This window comes from Corvus hawaiiensis, chromosome 6, assembly GCF_020740725.1.
Source record: "Corvus hawaiiensis isolate bCorHaw1 chromosome 6, bCorHaw1.pri.cur, whole genome shotgun sequence".
Taxonomy (NCBI): Eukaryota; Metazoa; Chordata; class Aves; order Passeriformes; family Corvidae; genus Corvus; species Corvus hawaiiensis.
Genome location: NC_063218.1, coordinates 22,546,058 through 22,566,064, shown reverse-complemented (window position 1 = coordinate 22,566,064; position 20,007 = coordinate 22,546,058). Strand labels below are relative to the sequence as shown.

The 20,007-nt window shown below is 53.2% G+C and overlaps 3 protein-coding genes across 7 annotated transcripts in view; 1 reads left to right on the top strand and 2 right to left on the bottom strand.

Annotated features, from left to right (window-relative positions):
• Positions 1-4,247, top strand: part of TMEM63C (transmembrane protein 63C) — a 34,268-nt gene extending 30,021 nt beyond the window's left edge. For all 4 annotated transcript variants that reach the window (XM_048305468.1, XM_048305465.1, XM_048305466.1 and 1 more), the window contains 7 exons: positions 395-460; positions 577-739; positions 963-1,068; positions 1,268-1,435; positions 1,715-1,830; positions 1,977-2,048; positions 2,130-4,247. In XM_048305468.1, the coding sequence (XP_048161425.1) occupies positions 395-460; positions 577-739; positions 963-1,068; positions 1,268-1,435; positions 1,715-1,830; positions 1,977-2,048; positions 2,130-2,342 (904 nt within the window). In that variant the 3' untranslated portion in view covers positions 2,343-4,247. The remainder of the gene's footprint in view (positions 1-394; positions 461-576; positions 740-962; positions 1,069-1,267; positions 1,436-1,714; positions 1,831-1,976; positions 2,049-2,129) is intronic.
• Positions 4,248-6,764: 2,517 nt separating this feature from the next.
• On the bottom strand, positions 6,765-13,381 carry NGB (neuroglobin). 2 transcript variants are annotated; one of them, XM_048305475.1, is made up of 4 exons: positions 13,193-13,381; positions 11,731-11,842; positions 10,085-10,204; positions 6,765-8,955 (listed from the first exon to the last, which is right to left on the bottom strand). In XM_048305475.1, exons 1-4 carry the CDS (start codon positions 13,297-13,299, stop codon positions 8,809-8,811), a joined length of 486 nt encoding a protein of 161 aa, XP_048161432.1. In that variant the 5' UTR covers positions 13,300-13,381; the 3' UTR covers positions 6,765-8,808. The 2 variants fall into 2 exon arrangements, with proteins under 2 accessions (XP_048161432.1, XP_048161431.1); XM_048305474.1 differs by lacking the exon at positions 13,193-13,381 and adding an exon at positions 12,507-13,160.
• POMT2 (protein O-mannosyltransferase 2) overlaps positions 12,539-20,007 on the bottom strand; it is a 38,056-nt gene continuing 30,587 nt past the window's right edge. Inside the window, exons 22-24 of the transcript XR_007204054.1 lie at positions 14,292-14,387; positions 13,793-14,074; positions 12,539-12,599 (exon numbers count right to left, since the gene is read on the bottom strand). The gene's annotated coding sequence lies outside the window, so the exon portion shown is untranslated. The remainder of the gene's footprint in view (positions 12,600-13,792; positions 14,075-14,291; positions 14,388-20,007) is intronic.

The window sequence follows — 20,007 nt, the reverse complement described above, 5'->3', positions numbered from 1 at the left end:
AGTCTCTGGGGGGGAGAACACTCTTTAGCAGTGCTGAGCCACTCACAGATGGTCACAGACAGAAACCTTCCCTGCAGAGGAGTGGAGCAGAGCAGTTTACCAGGCTGCCACAGCTGACCCAGCGGGGCTGGTGGCAGTAATCAGCTGCTGCTTGGGTTCAGCAGACCCTAAAAGGACCTGGTCAGGGGTCTGCATAGCCCCACCTACAGCAATCCTGGCCATCCAGGAGGCAAGCACACACTCCACGGTGATCTTGTGTGGCAGAGGGGGCTGCTCTGGCAGTGTTGGGTCCAGAGGGTCTTGCTTGATCAGGGCAGGGGAAAGCACATGCCTTCTGGGTGTCTCTCACATAGCTCGCCCTCTTTCTGAGCTGCTCCTCTTCTCTCCCCTCCAGCCTGGACCTGTTTTTCCGCTGGCTCTTCGACACCCACTTTCTGGATGAGGCTGAAGTCAAGTTCCAGTGAGTAGCAGGAAGCTCCCAAACTTCCCAGGCAAGCGGGAGCACCTGTTGTCCATCGCCAGCAGCTCTTGCTGAGCATCCTCTCACTGTCTCACCTCTCTCTGTCCCTGGGGCAGGTGTGTTTTCCTCCCAGACAACGGTGCTTTCTTCGTCAACTACGTAGTCACCTCCAGCCTGATTGGCACGGCCATGGAGCTGCTGCGCATCCCAGGCCTCCTCGTCTACACTGCTCGCCTCTGCTTTGCCAAGTCCGAGCCCGAGCGGCTCCATGTCAAGCGGGTATGTGGCTCTGGTCACCTGTGAGCCTACGTGACCCCCAGCACAGCAGGGATGCGCCCACTGGAAACTCAGGCTGTCGTGGTTTTGTGGGGATGCATGTGGGGACTTCTTCAGGCCCCTTGGGGGCTAGTGGGGATGAGGCAGTCCTGTGGGCTGGCGTGCAAAGGCAAGTGCAGCCTTTGCAGTGATGGAGGCAGCAATGACACTGTTGGTTGTGCCCCAGAGCCAAGCTTACCAGTTCCAGTTTGGACTAGAGTACGCCTGGACCTGCTGTATCTTCTCTGTTGTCGTGACCTACAGCATCACCTGCCCCATCATCGTCCCCTTTGGTGAGTATGATCCCATGCCCATGGTCCCAGCCATGCCAAGAACAGCCTGTCCCAGCCGCCAGCAGCAGCATGGGAGTGCGGGCTTCCTGCATGGTACAGGAGGGCAACCTTGGGCATCATCCCCAGTGCCTGCCCTGCATCCTTGTGTCCTGGCTGTTCCCATTGCCCTCCTCCCAAATGGCTCCTCTTGTCCCACCAGGGTTGCTCTACATGCTGCTCAAGCACATGGTTGACCGGTACAACATCTACTACGTGTACATCCCCACCAAACTGAACCAGCGCCTCCACGTCGCTGCCATCAGCCAGGTCGTGGTGGCCCCCATCCTCTGCATGTTCTGGCTGCTCTTCTTCTCCGTCCTGCGCCTCGGTAGGGAGAGCCTGGGGCTGCACCCTGCCACTGCTGAGGGTCGTGTTGATGCTTGGGAGTGATGAGCCACTGGTGTCACCCTTGAGTTAGGCATGGCATGGAGGGTGGTAAGGGGGATGGTGTTGGGAAGACCTGGCAGATGAAGGAGGTGTCAGCTCGTATTTTGGGGAGGGGATTGAGAGCTTGTAAAACCCAAAGCAGTCACCAGCCTGGGGCTCAGCTGGACATGCAGCAGGTTTTTGGAAGCTTATGTGCTGCCCCAGTGTCTCTGTGCTCTAGGTCCCACCCGGCCTGTCACCCTCTTCACCTTTGTGGTCCTCCTCTCCTGCATCATCTTCTCCTTCTTTGGCCTCTGCCTGAAGAAGCTGCAGCCGCGGAAACCCTCCAGCTACCAGGTGAACGCAGCCACCCACCCCACGGTTCCTTCACCCCACTGCATCCCCTCCTCACTTACCATGGGGAGTCTGACATAGCACCTGGCTGTCCCCAGCCAAAGCTGGGCCCCCAAACCATGATTTCCTCATGGCCTCCTTCTCCTCAGATGTCTGACCAGTCTGAGGGCACCTTCAATGACGTGGAGCGGAGCAGTGTTTCCTCCACCCCTAACTCCAATGTGAGTACCCCTCCCCAGCCCTGATGTGGCCACCTGCTCTGGCTCCCATGGGTCCTGATGGCCCACTGCCCCCCGGGGCAGCTCTTTGTGGCCACTGTCCTGCAGGAACCTGAGCTGAGCCTGACGCCGGCAGCCTCTCCAGCACACCAGTCCTATGGCACCATGGGCAACCACCTGGAGCCGGCGGAGGATGGGGAGGATGGGGGGCTGCAGAGCTTCGAGACAGAGCTGGAGACAGTGGAGGGCGAGTACAGGAGCGGCCCCGTGATAGAGAGCCAGGCTCGCTACCAGTGAACATCCCTGGCACCAGCTGGGAACAGACTGTGCTGAGAGCGGAGGACGTGCCGTGGGGCAGGAAGGAGCCTTCCCTGCACTGGTGGGGGCCACCTTGCTAATGGGACAGGAGACAACAGGACTGATGTGAGGGGGAGACACCACTGCATGGGCAGTGGCAGGAGGCTCTGGTGGTACCTCCCGCTGCCTGCACTGGCTAAGCCCCTTAGTGTCCCCCTGTCCCCACCTGCCTCTTCCAGCCCACAATGCGGGAGAGGGGGTGCAGCAGTATAGGGAGAGGGTCTCTCTGAGAGGCCGTGCTTTTGGGGGCAGGAGGAAGGCCCTGGCCCCTCTGAGAGGAGGAAGCAGCCCAGACAGCCCAGATGAATGTGCCTGCCACCACACTGTCCTCTGGGTCCTCAGAGGCAGGGGACAGCCACCCCTAACCCTTGCATCTCAACCCATCCACCCATTGCTCAGGCAGCTGTCCTGCTGCCTCCCCTGCTGCTGGCCTGCAGGCTGCTGCCTGCCCCGCTTTGTCCATTTTAGCAGGGACTGCTGACATGCGTGTGCTTTGGTAGAGGAGGTGAGTGTCCCTACATTGGCCACCAGAGCCCCTACATGAGCACCAGCAGCCCTGCACCAAGGCAGACATCAAATGCAAGCCCAGCTCTTCCTCGACCTCCCACCCCATCCCCCCATCTTGCCGCACTACGCCTGTGTCCTTGGGCTCTTGGGGAGAAGTAGGAGGTCAAGTGTGTTTAATGGCTTTGAGGACAGCTCCTTGTCACTCCTCTTCCCTGGTGGCACCCCGTCATGCTCATGCTCTCACTGGGGCTGCCCATGGGACCCAGCATAGTTCTGTCCTAATGCAACCGAACAGGTGGAACAGGTGGAGTCTGGCAGGACCCAGTTTCCAGGTCCTCCTGGTCCACCACATCCTGCCTGCCCTTGTCCACAAGCTGCAGCTGTGGGTTGCTCCCCCAGTAGCCACACTGTCTCTTGAGTGTGAGTCCTGCTGTGGTTAGTGTAAATGTGCCATTACCTGCCCATACAACATCCCTGCAGTTTTCCAGCTCATCCAGAGTAGCTGTGGTGGCCCCTGGGGACAAGGGTTTATCCTCATCCTGCTCAGCTTCTCTCCTACCATAGCCCACCTGGGCATGCTGGCTCCTCACTCTGCCCTGCTTTGGCCTCAGGGCTGATTTTCCTGTCCCTGATTCTCCTGCTAGCTTCAGAGCAACTGGAGTTGCCACCGTCCCAGGGCAGTGCCAGGAGGGAAGGGAGGAAAGTGCAGCTCTGCCAGCACCAGAGCTGGCTGGCATTGGGAGTGCTGCTGTGCGAAGGCACATGCTCAGCCGTGGCGCTGGTTAGCATTAGTAGTGCCACTGGGAGGAGGGGTACAGTGTGCCAGCTCTGGGCTGGGGGGAGGCTGAAAGGTAGCCCAGCAGTGAGAGCATCAAGTGGGCCCTTGGGGCATTTCTGTGGTGCTGGTGGATCTCAGTTCAGCCGGCTGGCAGTCCCATGGCCCCCGTCCCACCCACACCCCTGCATGCTGGGGCAGTGGCTGCAGCACACGAGCCACAAAGCAGTTGGCTCGGGGGAGCCTTGAGCTCAGACGCTCCTTTCCAATCCCAAAAAGTTCTCTGGGGGGTTTGTGGCTTCCTGCCCAGGTGCCCTGCAGCTGGCCACAGCTCAGCTGCTCCCCTCACTGCCCGCTCCAGAGGCAGCCCCAGGCAGGGCATGGGGATGCTGGTGGCCTCTCTGAGGGTAGAAGCAAGTGCCTGCTAGTGGCACTGTGTCCTCGGGAGCTTGGGCTGCTGGTCTTATTGCCCTTGGCTGCCCCATTGTAGGAATGTGCCAGAGGCCTGTACCTTCTTGTGATTTATTGCTATGACCGTGCCTTGAATAAAATGACTTCACCCAGCTGCTGCCTGGCGTTGTCACCCCATGCATCTTTCCTGGCACTTGGAACACAAGCCCTATGAGGAACGACTGAGGGAGCTGGGGTTGTTCAGTCTGGAGAAAAGGAGACTCAGAGGTGACCTTATCACTCTCTACAGCTTCCTGAAGGGTGGTTGTAGTCAGGTGGGGGTTGGTCTCTCTCCAGGCAGCAACTGACAGAACGAGAGGGCACAGTCTTAAGCTGCGCCAGGGGAAATACAGGTTGGATATTAGGAAAAAGTTTTTTACGGAAAGAGTGGTGAAGTACTGGAATTGTCTGCCCAGGGAGGTGGTGGAGTCACGATCCCTGCATGTGTTTAAAAAAGATTGGATGTGGCACTCGGTGCCATGGTTTAGTTGAGGTTAGGGCATGATGATCTTGAAGGTCTCTTCAAACCTGGTGATTCTGTGATTCTGTATAGGGGGAGCCCTTGCCACTGGAGCCTTTTCCCACCTGTGGGCTGCATTTGACCCTGCCTGGGGATCTCCTGCAGAGGCTTCAGTGGCAAGGAGACTGCTTGGACACATTCCCACCTCCAGACTGCCCACTATGATCCCCATAAAAACAAACTCCAACAAATGGGCAGAAGCAGCAAAGTTTCTGGAGTGGAAGAGCACCTTGCTGTGTCCCATCAGACAGACTGGCACAGCCCTTGGCACCATCCCTACATTGGCGATGGGTTGCAGTCCTGGGACAGTCGTGCTTTCCTTGTCTGCCTTCTGTCAGCAGTCACTCCATTGGCAGAGCTGGCTCAAAACACCACCAAAGGTGCAGGTGCTGCCTGGAGGTCGCAGGACAGTAGCCTGGAGCCCCTCTGGGACCACAGCAAGGGGCAGGGGCAGGAGGAACCCATCCCATCTGAGGATGAACTGCCCACCAGCAAGTCCCAGGGAAGGGAGTGAACACCATTTTGGAAGTCCTTCTCTAGATTTTGAGAAAACAGTGCTCTTTTCTCACCTCCTCCCTCCCAAAATACAATCTTTTTACCTGAATTCCTACTTGAATGATTTGCCTCCGGTTTCAGCAGGTTCCTCCTGCTGGCTCCTCCACAGCTTCCCTGGAATGAGCCCTGCCACTCTGGTTTATGGCACAGCGCAGAAGGCATGGGGAGGGCTTCCCTTTGGGTGAAAAACTGGAAAATTTAAAACCCCAGTCCCCCATTGCACGCCCCTACAGAGGCCCCCCATGGTTTGTAATGAGTGGTAAACAGAGTTAACACAGAGCATTGCTGTGCCAGGGAGCTGGGCAGGAGCACTGGCTGTGAGCAAGGGCTGTAATTGCCCCCAGTCGCAGCTCTCCCGGCCCTCACACCAGGAAGCTCATCACAGCCTAGCGAGGGCCCTCAGCCCCATCACGCTGCACCTCCACCTTGGAACCCTCTCAGGAACCCGCTCCCTAATTGCAGCCTGCACACTCAGAATCCCCCACAGCCAGGGCCAGCAGTTGCATGGAGTCTCCCAGTGTGCCGGCTGGTGGCAGACAGTGACAGGAGCATCCCTGCTGGGCAGCAGCCGCAGCAGAGGCGCAGTTTGTGGGAGCCATGGCAAACCGCCCTGCAGGCACAGGCAAAGATGGGGGTGCTGCTGGAGGCTGCCGTGGTGGCCCCTCCCTGCAGTGCCAGGTTTGGGCTCCCACCACCAGTCCCGAGGCCAGAAAGAGTTGGAGTCTTTTAGCAATGACCCAAAGGGGGTATTTCTTTGCATTCAGATCTCCGCTGCTCTCCTTGCCCTTCACTGCCCATCACACATTGCCCTGTGGAACAAGCCCATCCTAGATGAGCAGCATGGCTCTCCCAAGATGTTTTCACTTCTCTCCTGTGCCAAGGCTGGGATTTCCATCCTTCGGGAAATGCTATTACAGAGCCTGAGCTGGCTTTCCCACTCTAGGCACCATTCTTCAGCATCCAGTGCCCAACTCTTCCAGGGCTGGAAACCCATCACATCAAAGCTAGAACATGCTAGAAGACACAACCTCCTGCATCCTCACCAGCTGCTCCCTGGGCAGGGCTGCCAGAACGACTCCACAGTTCAGCTGGCAGGTTGGATGCTCCATGGAGCCAGACAGGACTTCTCTATGAGGCCATGCTCTGCTGCTGCAGGTGACCAGCTGTGGGTGACCAGCAACAGGTGAGCCAGTGCTATGTCAAAAAACAAAAGCAGAAGCTGAACAACAGGAAAGAGATTTTTAAGCTGATGGCTTAAAATTCTAATTCCATTAGAGATTGTTATACTTGAAGGGTCTGAGCAATTAGTGGCAGGGTGTCTTTTAGCCCCTCCACTGCTGACCCACTCAATCACCAGGCACAAAAAACTCCCAACAGGCTTTTGCTGCTGGATGCTTTCTCATGCCAGTCAAGCTGCACTACACAAGTGCTCCTGGTGACCAACATCTCCAAAGCTGGAATCAACAAGAAACCAGTAAACCCCTCTCTGTCATCCTTTTTTTCAGGTCTGCTTGGGACTTTTATATTAAAATAAACACAAGGCATCACAAAGGGCTAAGACTCACTGTTGTTCTTTAATAAACAGTACAGCTGGGTATAAGAGGCACATAGAGTAGTTCAGTTCTCTTGGGAGTTACACAAAATGTGGCACAGAAGAGCAGAAGACAAGGAGCTGGGAAGGCTAGAGGGAGCAGGGATGGTTTGGGCAGTAACACCCACACCCCACCCATCACACAGCTGCGTACTTGTCACACGGAGCCAGAAGGTGTCCCACTCCCATGATGCTGAAGGCTGATGCCCCATAACAGGGTTGCAAAGATGACATCCCCATTCCCAAACCCTCGTGCCCCATATCATGCCATCAAAGTTGTGTCTCACCCCAGCCCCAGCTCCTCCATCCCTGACTGCCAGGTGCAAGAATGGGGAGGACTTCACCTGACCCAGCTGATGGAGAGAGCCATAGGCCAGGACACACACCATGACACTGCAGGGCTGCAGAGGCAGAACACAGTCCCATGGGGAGGACAAGGAACATGGGGATGTTCACTGCCTGTTTCACACCTATTAGCTTGTGTCCCAAACACAGCTGGAGGGTTCTTTACATGCTAGAAGCCCATGGCTACCATCTGGCCTTGCAGCAGGGAACTAGAGATCCATCTCACAGGGTACCCCGTCATCCCCTCCATGGCATGGGCCTAGAAGACCTGTCACGCTGAGCAGGCAGCCTTCTCGTGCCCCAGAGTGAAGGACATCTGAGAATAGGAGGAATGTATCTCCAGGACAGTACCATGTCAGACCTCAACACCAGGCTCCTCCTGTCCTGAAGAAGAAGCAACAAAAAAAGTGCTGCCTGTAACTGAATAATTGCTCCATGTCCTTGCTCTGGGGCTAGTGGTGGCTAGAAGCATGGTTCTGCTTGTTCCACAGTGACTTCCTCATAAAGATGAACTCTTTCTCAAAGCACTCACATTCAACCCCCTCACCAGAGCCCTCAGGTGCTGCCTCTCAGCAATTCTCTGGGATTTCTTCTAGCAGATGCTATCTCCTCAGTCTTATGAGGGTGAGGAACTCTGCAGATGGGTACTGTGAGCAGCTGGGAAGCGCTCCAGATTCTGACAGCATCAGCAGAAAGATTCCAGCTATGCTTCCTCTGGCCAAGAGCCAGAATTTCTGGAAGTTGTTGCCATGGCACGATTGCAACCTTCATTTTTATTTTAAGACATCTTTTCCTTGGATTTACTTTATTTTCCTTAACATAAAGCAGTAAACAGACACTGCTGCTGCTGCATTTCAGATGGCTCTAAGGTTAAGCCAACTGGCCAAATCAACACAAAGCCTTTCAGCTGGCAGCCCAGCCCTGCCAAACACAGTCTCATCTTGGGATTAATGTGACACCACTGCCTGAAGCATCCCTAGGAAACCTACTGGGTTGTGGCCAACCTGACATGGGGAAAAGCCAGGGATCCCATCCAGATCAGAGGCAAGGCAGAAGAAAGCACTGGGATTAACCATCTGGTAGTAATGTGTTGGTGAAGGGAGAGAGGGAAAACTCTGCAAGGTTTGAGGACAGCCACGTGGTGTGACCCGCCCTCTTGCTGCCTTTCCCCCTGCATGGAGCCAAACCCATCACTGCCACAGCTGAACCAGGTACAGCAGTGCAGGAGGACTGAAGAGTGTCAGACCTGGCAGGTAAAGCACAGCAAACAGGGTTTCAGGCAAATAAGCCCAAGAGGCCTGTGCCAGCTGTCACCTAACTAGGGTGGGTGCAAGAGGAGGGAAGATGAGCAAGCTGAAAACCAGAGTAGGTACATGGGTGGTGGTGCTCCCTAAGGAACTCGGGGCAGGGTGGCACCTGTGCTGTGGCACTGCCAGGCCTCGCTGCAGGGACGCACCCTGCCAGCCCTTAGCAAAGGCAGAGACACGCTCGTGTTGAAGCAGGGTGGAATCACGGGAGAGCCCCACAGCACGTGTGAGCGTGGAGACAGCCATGGGCTGGTGCACACTGGGAGACAGAGGTGGGGGGAGGCAGAGAGTGTGGCGTGAGTGTTCCCCGTGCTCAGGACTGCTGCATGGTCAGGGACAGGGATGGCTGGCAGGATCTAGTCCCCTTCTGGAAGGGTCTCCCAGCCACGTTGCATGGCTTTCACCACAGCATTGTAGAGTTTGCTCCAAGCTTCCTGCACCTCTGGGCTGAAGGCAGCACCAAGGCATTTCTCCAGCATGTACAGCAAGGACTCGCCGACAGTCTGCAAACCAAACGGGGAGGCGTCAGGCTCAGCACCAGAGGATGACATGCAGTCCCTTGTCTCCCTTTGTCACATTTTTGACTTCTGCCAATGCAGGGCACCTGCTCCTCTTCTACCAACAGTACCAGGCCCCTCCAGTCCCTGGCTGGTCAGAGGGGACCCAGAACCCATGTCATCCCCTTCCCCCTGCCCTATGCTGGCCCTCACCATGGATGAGTGGGGAGTGGAAGTGAGAGAGCAAAGGCTGACACTGCATATGTAACACCGGGGGAAAGGTACACATCCAATTTCTGTGGCTCCCAGGTGCAGGTAGCTGGCCCTATCCCTTGGCACAGCAGTGGAGCAGCAGAGCTGAGCAAGGCCCGGATGTCAGGAGAGTGGGTCAGACCCCACACTGCCTCGATGCCTCTCAGGCTTCTCCACTGGGCACTGCTCCTCACAGAGCTGTGAGCAGCCCCATGCAGGAGCACCCCCACACTGCAGGGCTGGTGGGGATCACTACCCCGAACAAAATGGACCCTGCTCCCTCTGAAGAGAACAAAAGCTAGCAATATCAGGAATGATATACCATGATAATCATGTGTTGGTTAGAAAGCTTTTCTTGAACCTGCTGCATTCCTGTCCATGCTTGATGGAAGGAGAGGAGTAATCAAGGGTTTAATATGGAAGATGCTCAGGTCTTACTGCCATCGAGGAAGCAGGGGCTGAGGTGCAGTAACCCCATCCCAGTGCAGACACAGAGAGGTGAATGCTCCCTTTTCCAGGTGGGGTGAGGTTTGCCCAGAGCATTAGATGCAAAGGATCCAGGGCAAAGGCTGAGCCTGCAACCCTGTGGCATGGGAGGGACTGCAGTGTCCTAAACCATGGTCCTCTTCAAACAGTGGAAATGCCTTGGTCCCATCTGTCCTTTCTGCCTGGGCTTACTGGGCAAGCGCAGAAAACAAGGGGAGCTCAAGGGTTCCCCTCACTGGGGCAGTGTCACTACATTGGTATCAGCACCTTGGACAGGCTGCCCCGAGCCACCAGCTTTCTCTCCAGACAGCTGGACCCAGAAGAAGGATGGGGACAGCTGAGGGTTGCAGGCAGGGGTGAAAACACAGCCACAGCGGGACAAGAGAGGACACCTCACCGAGAAAGACTCAACCTTCACACCAACTGCCTGGTGCTTCTTGCCAAGGTTGCACAGATACTCTTCCAGGCAGGACAAGTTCTCCAGGTGGCTCACAGCAGCATCAATCACCAGCATCACCTAGCGCAGGAGCAGAAAGGCAGAATGGCATTAACAGAAAGGTTCTGCTTCCCTCCCAGAGGAAACAAAGTGTCTGACCCTCTACTTCACCCTTGTCAGCCTGACCCCCTCCCAGCCCAGATGCCCTCTGAGCTTTCCCTTGCTCTACTGTGATGCGTGTGTCACATCAGTGAGGCTGGCAGCAGCACACACCACAACCTTCCATGGGACACTACCAGAGTTGCATAGCAGGCAGCACTGCTGACCACCCTGTCCCAGAGGGGATAAACAGCCATACAGCAAAGCAGTTGCAGGTTAAGACCTAATGCTGATGCAGTCATTACAGCTCCTAGGACCCCAGGACAATGGCATGGGAACCCCAGAAGTTGCTAGGACTAGAGTTTCCAGTTAGAACTTGCCAAAATGGTGCAATTGTGAATAAGGCCACTCCAATTCTAAGATCAGCCAAGGTATTTTGAAGAGATGGGGTGGAAACTACAGCCAGATCTCTTGACGTGGTCTGGTAAAACATATACCATAATCTCCCAGGAGCATTAACAGCCAAATGGAAACAGGACAGAAAAGATTTAATGAAGGATGAAGGGAACAAACACACCAAATTAGAAGAAGAGATTAAAGGCAGGGCATGGTTACCTTAGCAAAGCCAAGAGGTGATAGATTTGTGCTCTATAATTTCAACAGGCAATTTATCTCCAACAAGAGCAAAGAACTATTTCAGCTCAAGGCAATAATCTTAACTTTACCAAAAAAGAGAGGCTGGAAAATAACAAAAAGCTTGCAGCTATCAGAGGAGCTCAGTCCTGAAACAGCCTCTACACAAGGAATAAAGACAGGCAAGCAAAGCACCGAACTGGTTTAAAGATGGAACCAGGCAGTTTGTGAAGGCATCTGCAAGCCAAGGCTGAGCTCTGCCCCAGCATGACTGCTCTTCAGGGTTCAGCAAAGGGTCTCTGCTGACCAGGTGTACTTGTATGCATGCCTGAGCCTCTCCTCACCATTGCTCCTTTCTCTGCTTTGGGGGGAGGTGAGTGTGTACTGCAGCACTCCCTCAGAGACTCTCTGAGAGGTGCTGTGGGCCTTCTGGCTCTGCAGCTGCACCAACAGCCTCTCCATAGCAGTGGGTCCAGGGAAGCCTGGCCCACTGCCCAGCTCTGTGCCACCTCCTGGTCAGCGAAGCACAGGGCTTCAGTCCTCATCTGGACAGAGGTGAGCTCTCTGGTAGACACCTCCATGGTAGGGGAAGGACTCTTTCAGCTTTCACAGGAAGCAATCCACTCTCAGATGAGGGCATGGAAATCAGCATGGTGCCTCTTAGCCACCATAATCTGCATTCTCATCCCCTCCCTGCTGTTGTAGGACACTTTGTCCTGGCCTTCTGCTAGCATGAGCAACGCCTGCAGTTACCATCTCAGAAGGAGACTTCCCATGCATTCCCTGGTCAGACACACCACAGTCCCAAATCATTGCCTAAGGGTTTCTTCCTCCATGGAGGCTGTGCTCCAGCCATGCCACAGCCCCTCTCTCACCTTCCTGATGTGATCCAGGAATTCAGGGGCAGAGAGGCACTCCTGAGGGCTGGCAAACTGCTTGCAGTTGTACTGGAAAAGGGGCAGCAGGTCAGGATCCAAGTCAAACAACCTGCAACAGCAAGAAAGAACGCCCCATTTTCTCATTTTCTCAGGTTTATCTGAAGTCCTGCTCACCCCATCAGCAGCACACCCACAACCCACTGCTGCCTCCCTTCCCACCTACTGATCCCTCCCCACCTGTAAAAGATCCAAAAGTTCTGAAAAGTTTTAGTTTGGGGCAATCCAGATTACCTATAGACAAAAACCTTTCTGTTTCTCTAGCCCATAGCCCCAGCTCTTGGATCCATGTTCATGGCACCTGAGAACTAGTCTCAGCCCTCTGGAGTTCCTCCCAGCCTGGCCCTTCTCCCCAAAGTCTTGGTTGTTGTGTCAACTCCTCCCATTCCCACTTTTTGATCCCCTTGAACCCCAAAGCTGCCAAATCAGGGAAGGCCTCCAAGCTCCAGCAGCCATCTGGACAAAGGGGGGCATGTAAAAGCTCAGCTGATGCCCCACTCGACACCATCACCAGCTCCTTTCTCCTCTTTCCCCGCCCCCTGCCCCTGTATGTCAGGCACATATGGGACTCAGTAGCAGCCACCCAGGTAGATATAACAGGCCACCAGTAATTCAGGCAAGACGGTCTCTCTTCTCCTCATCCCGCACATTAAACTACTGCATCCCTCTCCCCCCACGTTGTTGTCACTGCTCTGGTAGATTTGGATCCCACTCACTCCAGAAGCTGCTCATCAACTCTCCAACTGTCCTTTTCAAGCGACTTTTCATTGATTTTTCCTTTTTTCTCTTCACATAATTGGTACATTAATCTGCTTTGGAGAGGCAAGAAGCTGGGTATCAGCCATTGCACCCGGCACACCATTTCCTCTGCCCTGCGACTGGATCCTTCCCTGTCGGCCAGGTCTGTGTCTGGGGCTGCACAGCACTTCCCTGATCAGGGAACGACCGCGCGGCCCCTTCCACACTCTCCCCAGAGCCAAGCGGGCACACAGCCCCTTCGAAGAGCAGAAGTCGCGGTGACAAGGCAGAGGATCGGTGGGCAGACACGCAGAAAACCTGCCCGCCGCTTTTCTCTCACTCTCCGTCTCCTTGTGGCAAAGTTCTCACTCGCGAAGGGTGGGAAAGGTAGGGCAGCAGCGAGGAGCGGAGCCCAGCCCTGCCCCACGCCGCTGCCGCACGGCACCTGCGGCTCGGCGGCGGAGGGGCTTCGGCTCTCCGCGGACCCCAGCCACGGGAAGGGAGAGAGGCCGGGAGAGGGGAGCCGGCCACGCGCCTTCGCCAAGCACAGGGAAGCGTTTCTCTCCAAGAAGCGGAGCCCGCCCGTCCATCCCTCCCGCACGGGTCGGTGCGGGCGGGCAGGAGGCCGGGACCGGGGTGCCGGTGGCCGCATCGCGCCGCTCACCTGGTGAAGAGGACGAGGCCGTGCTGCACGGGGCTGCCGCTCACCCGCTGCCAGCTCTCCCGGATCAGCGCTCGCTGCCCGCCCGACAGCGGCATCCCGCTCTCCATGGCGGGGGCGGGGGCCCTGCCCCTCGCCGCCCGAGGCGAGGCGAGGCGAGGCGCTGGTGCCGCGGCTCCGCGGGCTCAGGGGCCGGCGAGCTGTGGCCGCCCGCCCTCGCTCCGCCGGGGGGGTGCCGGCGCTGCCCCCGCGCCCCCCGGGGGTCCCGCCCCCGCCCCCGCCGTGGCCGCACCCGCGCTCCGCCCGCCGGCACCGCCGAGCCCCGTGGACACTCTGCCCCACCGCGGCTGCCCCGGCCGGGGAAGGAAGAGCTCACCGAGTATTTCCCACTCGGGAGAAGGAAGGAAGGAAGGAAGGAGGGATGGAAGGAAGAAAAAAGTAATTCAAAATGCCCAAACTTCCCTATCCCGGGGCCGCGGGACAGAGCAGAAAGTTCAGCTGGTTCACGGTTGACATTTCCTGTCGTCCTGATTTTACGAGTGAAGCAACAGGGCAGAGCCCTGCCAGCGAGGAGACCACCGGGACCCGGCCACCTTCGCTCACCATCAGCACAGCTCCCTCTGAGTGTAACTTTGCTTGGGAGGGCCTCAGCGATGCTCCACAGCATCCTCTTGCTCCTGGCCACTTCCACTGAGACTTTGGATGCCACGCAGCCATCTGCTATCTCCACAGGAAGATGCATCCTAGACACTGCAAGGTACGTGTCTAAGGCTAATTATGCCAGCTGAACCAGGCAAAGTTGTCAATAGCAGATGAGAAGATGTCATCTTTGTCAAATGTGTTCAGGATGCACAGGTTCTCTTTATCTTTACTGTTCAGACACTTCTTAATTTGGCGCCAGGATTTATGCAGCACAGAGGAAACAAAGCAAGAAAAGGCAAATGAGGTCTCAAGCAGCACAAGGGAAGTCAGGAAAGTTAAGGTTTTCAGAAGGATGACAGCAATACAAAAGTGCAAATATTACTGAAACCATCACAGTCTGCACCAAAATAACAATTGTTCGGATCTTATTACAAGTTCTGCTTCTGTACATCAGACTTACTTCTGGTAATCAGGAGAAATGACAGCAGCCTCCGACCCATCCCAGGAGCGCATTGACTCAATGTAGGCAGAAAGGAAGTTCTTCTGAAAACATTCCCTGGGAGGAGACAAGTTCAAAGGCACAATGTTATGTTCTCAGCCCCAGCTTGTCTCCCAGGGGCCTTTCTCCTATAGAGCTGGAGTGACAGCACTGACTGCAGTGACAGCAGGAAGCCACCCGAGACGGCTCTGCAAGTGCCAAAATAAATTACCTGTTCTCTCAGGATTTTGAGACCTTGCATTCCCAGCACAGACCAGATAAGATGCTGCATAGGAAAAGCTCCACATGCAGTAAAGGAAGCTGAAGAACCCTGTCCTAAAGTTGGGCGCTTGAAGGAAGAGTGCAACAAATACAAAAAAAAAAAAAAAAAAAAAAAGGTACTGTCAGATGGGACTAAGGAGTCAAATAAAACAGCATCTTAACTGTGTGGTTTCAAAGGGTATGTTCACACTGATGATAAGTCACTGTGATGATAACCGCTGAAACTGCAAGGAGCCTGAAAGGGCAGCTGGGAGAGCAGCGGGAAATATAGGGTTAATCCGAGCAGGGCGGAGAAGACCAGCCCTGCAGAGCCAACGAAAACATTAACCTTTAGCTATCTTGCGGCTGATCGAGCGAACCAGCAACAAGCAAGAAGTGTCATCATATGTCATCTGCGCAAGGTACTCTGACATTTCAGCCGATTGTCACAACCACACAGATGTGGAGCTTCACCAGAGCCTGGCTGGACAGTTCAGCCTGGCCCTGCTAACAATAAAGGGTAGAACAGATAGGCAGTGGAGTGCTGCCAGGGCACTGGAAAGGAGCATGGAGAGTCATCCCGGGCCACGGGATACTGAGGAGCAGAGTTGAAGCACATATGTACAGTCAGAGCAACAACCAAGGCTGATTATTTGCCTAGCAACATTTTGAATATATTCAGAGCTGGCTGATAGTGGAGGAAGAGAAAATCCACAAAAGCAAGTTGTAGTTAACAGAGATCAGTTCCTGAAGATTTGTTGGGATGTGGGACACCTTTTCTCCCGTCCACACAGGGCACCATATCAGCTACTCTATCCCAGGGCAACAACTAAGTACAGGTTTAGCCATTGTTCCTGATGGAAAGGGTGTCTCAGACAATAGCAGTGAAGCCATGATGGCAAAAGAAAATGGTGGCTCTTGTCCAAAATGTTCCCCCCTGCACCTTCTCTCAGCAATGATATGCCTTCCTTCCATGGAAAATATGGGTGCCTCAGCTGATGAAAGGGGCAATGGTCTGGCCAAATTCCCACCCACCTCTTGGTACCCAAACCCCAAATAGATATGACACACAGCAGAGTCTAAGAACTCTTCCCTGCCCCCCAGCAACAGCTCTTTCTGGGCAGGATACATTCAGGAGCAGTTTCCCCATCTTCCCTGATCATCTGAACAGGGAATCCATCCCTTTGCTGCCTTCTGGCATGGATGCATCTCCACTCTCTTAATAAACCCAGCATTTTTCCCCCTGTGGCAGCACAGGTCTTCCAACACAGGAGGAAGGATCTGCAAGGAGGGACTTGAGATGGGAGACAGGGAGAGCTCAGGGATAAGAAACATCCAAACCACCAATCAAGTGATTTAAAAGACCGAGGGTTTGGGAGAGACGGTGCTCTTGCCTGTGTGCAAAACAGCTTCTCCCTTGCAGCTACAAGGCTGTCACAGTTCCTCCTGCTGTCACAGCACTGAGGTGCTGAGAGCACAAGTCAAGTCCAGAGAGGATTTAAGCACAAGGAAGCAAACAAGAAAACCTCTCTTCTTGTTCCAAATGTTTTGTGAGCCCTCAAGCACGAGAATCTCAGCAAAAGGTTGAGAACTGCAGATGTTTCCATGGTCTGAGGTTTTTCTGTGATGGTTCCCAGCTCCCTTGGCTTCATGTACCTAACCTGGCAGTTCAGCTCTTTCCTGAACTGCTCTTGGATTTCTGCAAGACGGTCCCTGGAACTCTCATGAGTGAAGAACAAACAGGTCAGCAGCACAGACTGCTCCAAAATCATTGGTAGATCACTTGAAGAAAGGGGAGGGAGGTTTTCAGAGAAATTCGCTGACATGCAAAGAGGATAAGAATGCTCTTTTGTGCTTTGGGAGAACACAAATTTATAATCTTTTTAGTTTGCAGTGAGTTTCATTATTGTAATCTAGAGCTGCTTCACGTTACAGTACCAACACTCTTAACTTCCCTTGCCAAGTGTCAGCTTTACTTGTTCAGTGCCTCAGTTTACCCACATGGAAAGAAAGTTGCCCAGTCTCGTGAAACAGTGTGGCAGAAGTAGGAACAAGCTTGCAAATGCCAGTCCCCAGCCCAGCCCTCCGGGTTCACAGCATCTGGAGAACAACCCTCCCTGCCCAGGGAGGCCCTATCTGCCTGGCCCAGGGGTGACTGCTTTGCACGTGCTGCTGTGGCACTGTCAATTTTCATCCCAGCTGCTGCACTAACAATCCCGTATCTCCCTTTGAAGTCCTCCTCATTTCCAATTCTACATCTGTGAGTCTTCATGAATAATGACACTCTGATCTATCTGCCTCAGGCTTCCTGCTCACTTAGGATACAGAGTCCTGGGCTTGACTAATCCCCTTTGTTTCCCCTTGTCCCCAGCCTCAAACCCAGAGATTATGACAGGTTCTCTTTTTCCCAGACTCCCATCACCATCGTCAGGTGGGAGCAGAAATCATGCAATGTTTCCCAAAGTCTTCTCAAGTTACCCCCTCAGGCCATGGTGCGGCACAGCTCAGTAGCAAAGCAAGTCACGAAATACGGTTACATAACAAGAATCAAAAGCAATACAGGAGATAATAATCTTGTACATAAAATGATTAAGATGAGCTGCAGAGCTTGCTTGCTGCCACCATGACTGTGGAGAGAGCAGGGCAGCACTACCACCCTCACTGGTGGGGATCTGGGCTAAAGGGAGAGGGATAGGCAGCGGGAGAAGGAGCAGAGAGAGGACTCAACAGCAGATTAAAATGAAAAACTTTTTTTGAATTCAGTTTGCTAGACATCCCCAGGTTTATCTTGAATATCCTGTGGCCAGCTAGGGAATATTTGTACAGGCAGGTGAAAACCGTCCTGGGATGACCAGACATGAAGTGGTGAGAAAGGTCAAAGGGGATTACACTGAGCTGTCGGACCAGGTCTGGCACTTGTAGATGTTTAGACCTTACCCCAGATGTTATTCACCTTGAGCTCCCTAGCACAATGATAACCCAACACCACCAGGCTAATCTTCCAGGAAGCAACCCCTGCCTTTTGTAAATCACTCTACCAAAGTGAGTTCAAAGAGTTCAAGACCATGTCAGTCTTGACACACAAGCTGAATTTGGTCATAAGACCATAACAGCTCTGGAGGTATGTGCACCCCAAGCTGGTGGGATGCAAGCAAAAAGCTCTCCAGCCTCATTAGCTCAACATGGTGCTCTAGTTAATATGCCTGGCAACTTGGCAAGCATTGTGTTAGCACAGCTACTGGGCTTCTGTCCTATCTAGGGATGGTGCATATGGTCTTGGATCTCCTTCCGATTGTCCTTATGCATCTGGACTGGCTCATCCTTCAGCTGCTGAAACATCATGGCAAAAGCTTGTAAAAGGATTCATTGTGGAGACTCCTCTGTAGCTCCCCCCTGGACTTGTTTCAGTCAGAAGCACTGCTGGTCTCTCAAGTGGTCATTGATCGTCTTTTCTCTGATCTTTGCACTCTCTGTTCTCCTCCTTGCAATTTAAATTGACACTATTGATTAGGCCATCTCTTACAAACATTTGACCTGCAGTAGTTGTCTCCAGGAATAGCATTTTTTATATGACCTATTAAAACAAAGATTTTGTATTTTACTGCACCCATTCCTTCATGTCAGGGCTGTGCCAGCATTCCCATATCTCAGCTTTGCACTCAGCCATCTGGTCTCAAAGCAAACCCCATGTATTTTTCCTTCTACGTGTGGGACACTTCTGGCTTGAGACCTTTTCCTCCGCACCTATCTAAGCCATTCCAGTTTTGGGGCTTTGTCAAAAATAATTCTCCAGTACAATGAGGAATTTTTCACCTGCAAACTGCACTGCTGGACTCACCACTAAACCATGTCCCCAGGTGTCACATCTATGTGTTTTTTGTACACTTTAATGTATGGTAGTTCCACCACTTCCCTGGGCAGGCTGTTTCAATGCCTGGCCACTCTCAGAGTGAAGAAATTTTTCCTTATATTCAAACTAAACCTGGCCTGTACAACTTGAGGCCATTTCCTCTGATCCTGTCCCTTATTACCTGAGAGAAGAGGCCAACCCCCACCTGGCTACAGCCCCCTTTCAGGTAGTTGTAGAGAGAAATAAGGTCCTCCGAGCCTCCTTTTCTTCAGGCTAAACAACCCCAGTTCCCTCAGCTGCTCCTCATCAGACTCGTGCTCCAGACCCTTCACCAGCTCTGTTGCCCTTCTCTGGACACACTCCCGTACCTCAATGTCTTTCTTGACATGAGGGACCCCAAAACTGAACACAGGATTTGAGGTGTTGCCTCACCTGTGCTGAGAAAGGGACAATCATTGCCTTGGTCCTGCTGGCCACACTGTTTCTGATACAAGCCAAGAATGTATGATCTTATGCATGTTCACATTCTCATCTTAACTGATTCTCCCCACTTTTCAGCTGCTTTCATTCTCCACCTAGTAACTGAACAGTTATTGTCCCTAAAGCACTGCAAGGCACCAGCACACTGCCAGGGTGTGACTCAGCTGATCCAACACTGATGCTTTCATAAGGACACATAATCTAAACTCCCATTCTGATCAATGGAGAAACCCAGGTACTTCAAGACCACCTCATCCTAAAATATATGGAGAAAAAAATAGGTCAGGTGAATGAAGACTTAAGACTACCTTTTGTCAGCTTCATGACAACAAGATGATGGGCTTTGGATGCAATATAGAGATAAAGCAATGACACAAGAAGGATAACAATGGAAAAGCAATTTACAACTATTATAATGCTTGTTAGACTTACACCCTTTCTCTAAAGCACAAACGTTCTATTTCCAGAGCATGCTTTACATGGGCCAGAGTTACAGAGTTAGTGGTGGTGTATTAGAAAACAACTCCAAGGTGTTCAGCCACAATCCTAGGACATAAACCAGGCAGCAGTGGTGGGTGTAGTGAAGATGAAATCCCTATGATTTCAGCATATGAGCATGAGGAGACTGATGGAAGACATGGTGCAGTTTGGGAAACCTTATGGGTAAACCGAAAAAAATGAGAACGGAGTCATGGGAGATTGAGGGCCAAAGGAAGCAACTTGCATTGGCAGCTTCTATTTGGTTAGAAAATAGAAGATTAAGAGGCATCTTGAAGACAGAGCACAAAATCTGTATTAAAACACTAGGTTGTAAAAAAGCCTCATTCTTGTTGAGGAACAGATAACGGGCTGATGGCTGGAATCTAGAAGCCTACAAATCCAGCAGGTTCAAATCAAGTGGAAATTGGAAGCAGTTACCAGTGTTCACCCACGTGAGATCACTTACCTGCAGAAAGAAGTCATTCTTCCTTTAGAGGGCAGTGAGAAGTAAAATTTTACTTCAGATATTATCAGATATTATCAGCATTTTATGAACAACACTTCCTTCTTTTTTGGTCATTTCCCTACATTCTAGCACAGCTTCTGTATCAGCAGTCCTCCCTTCCA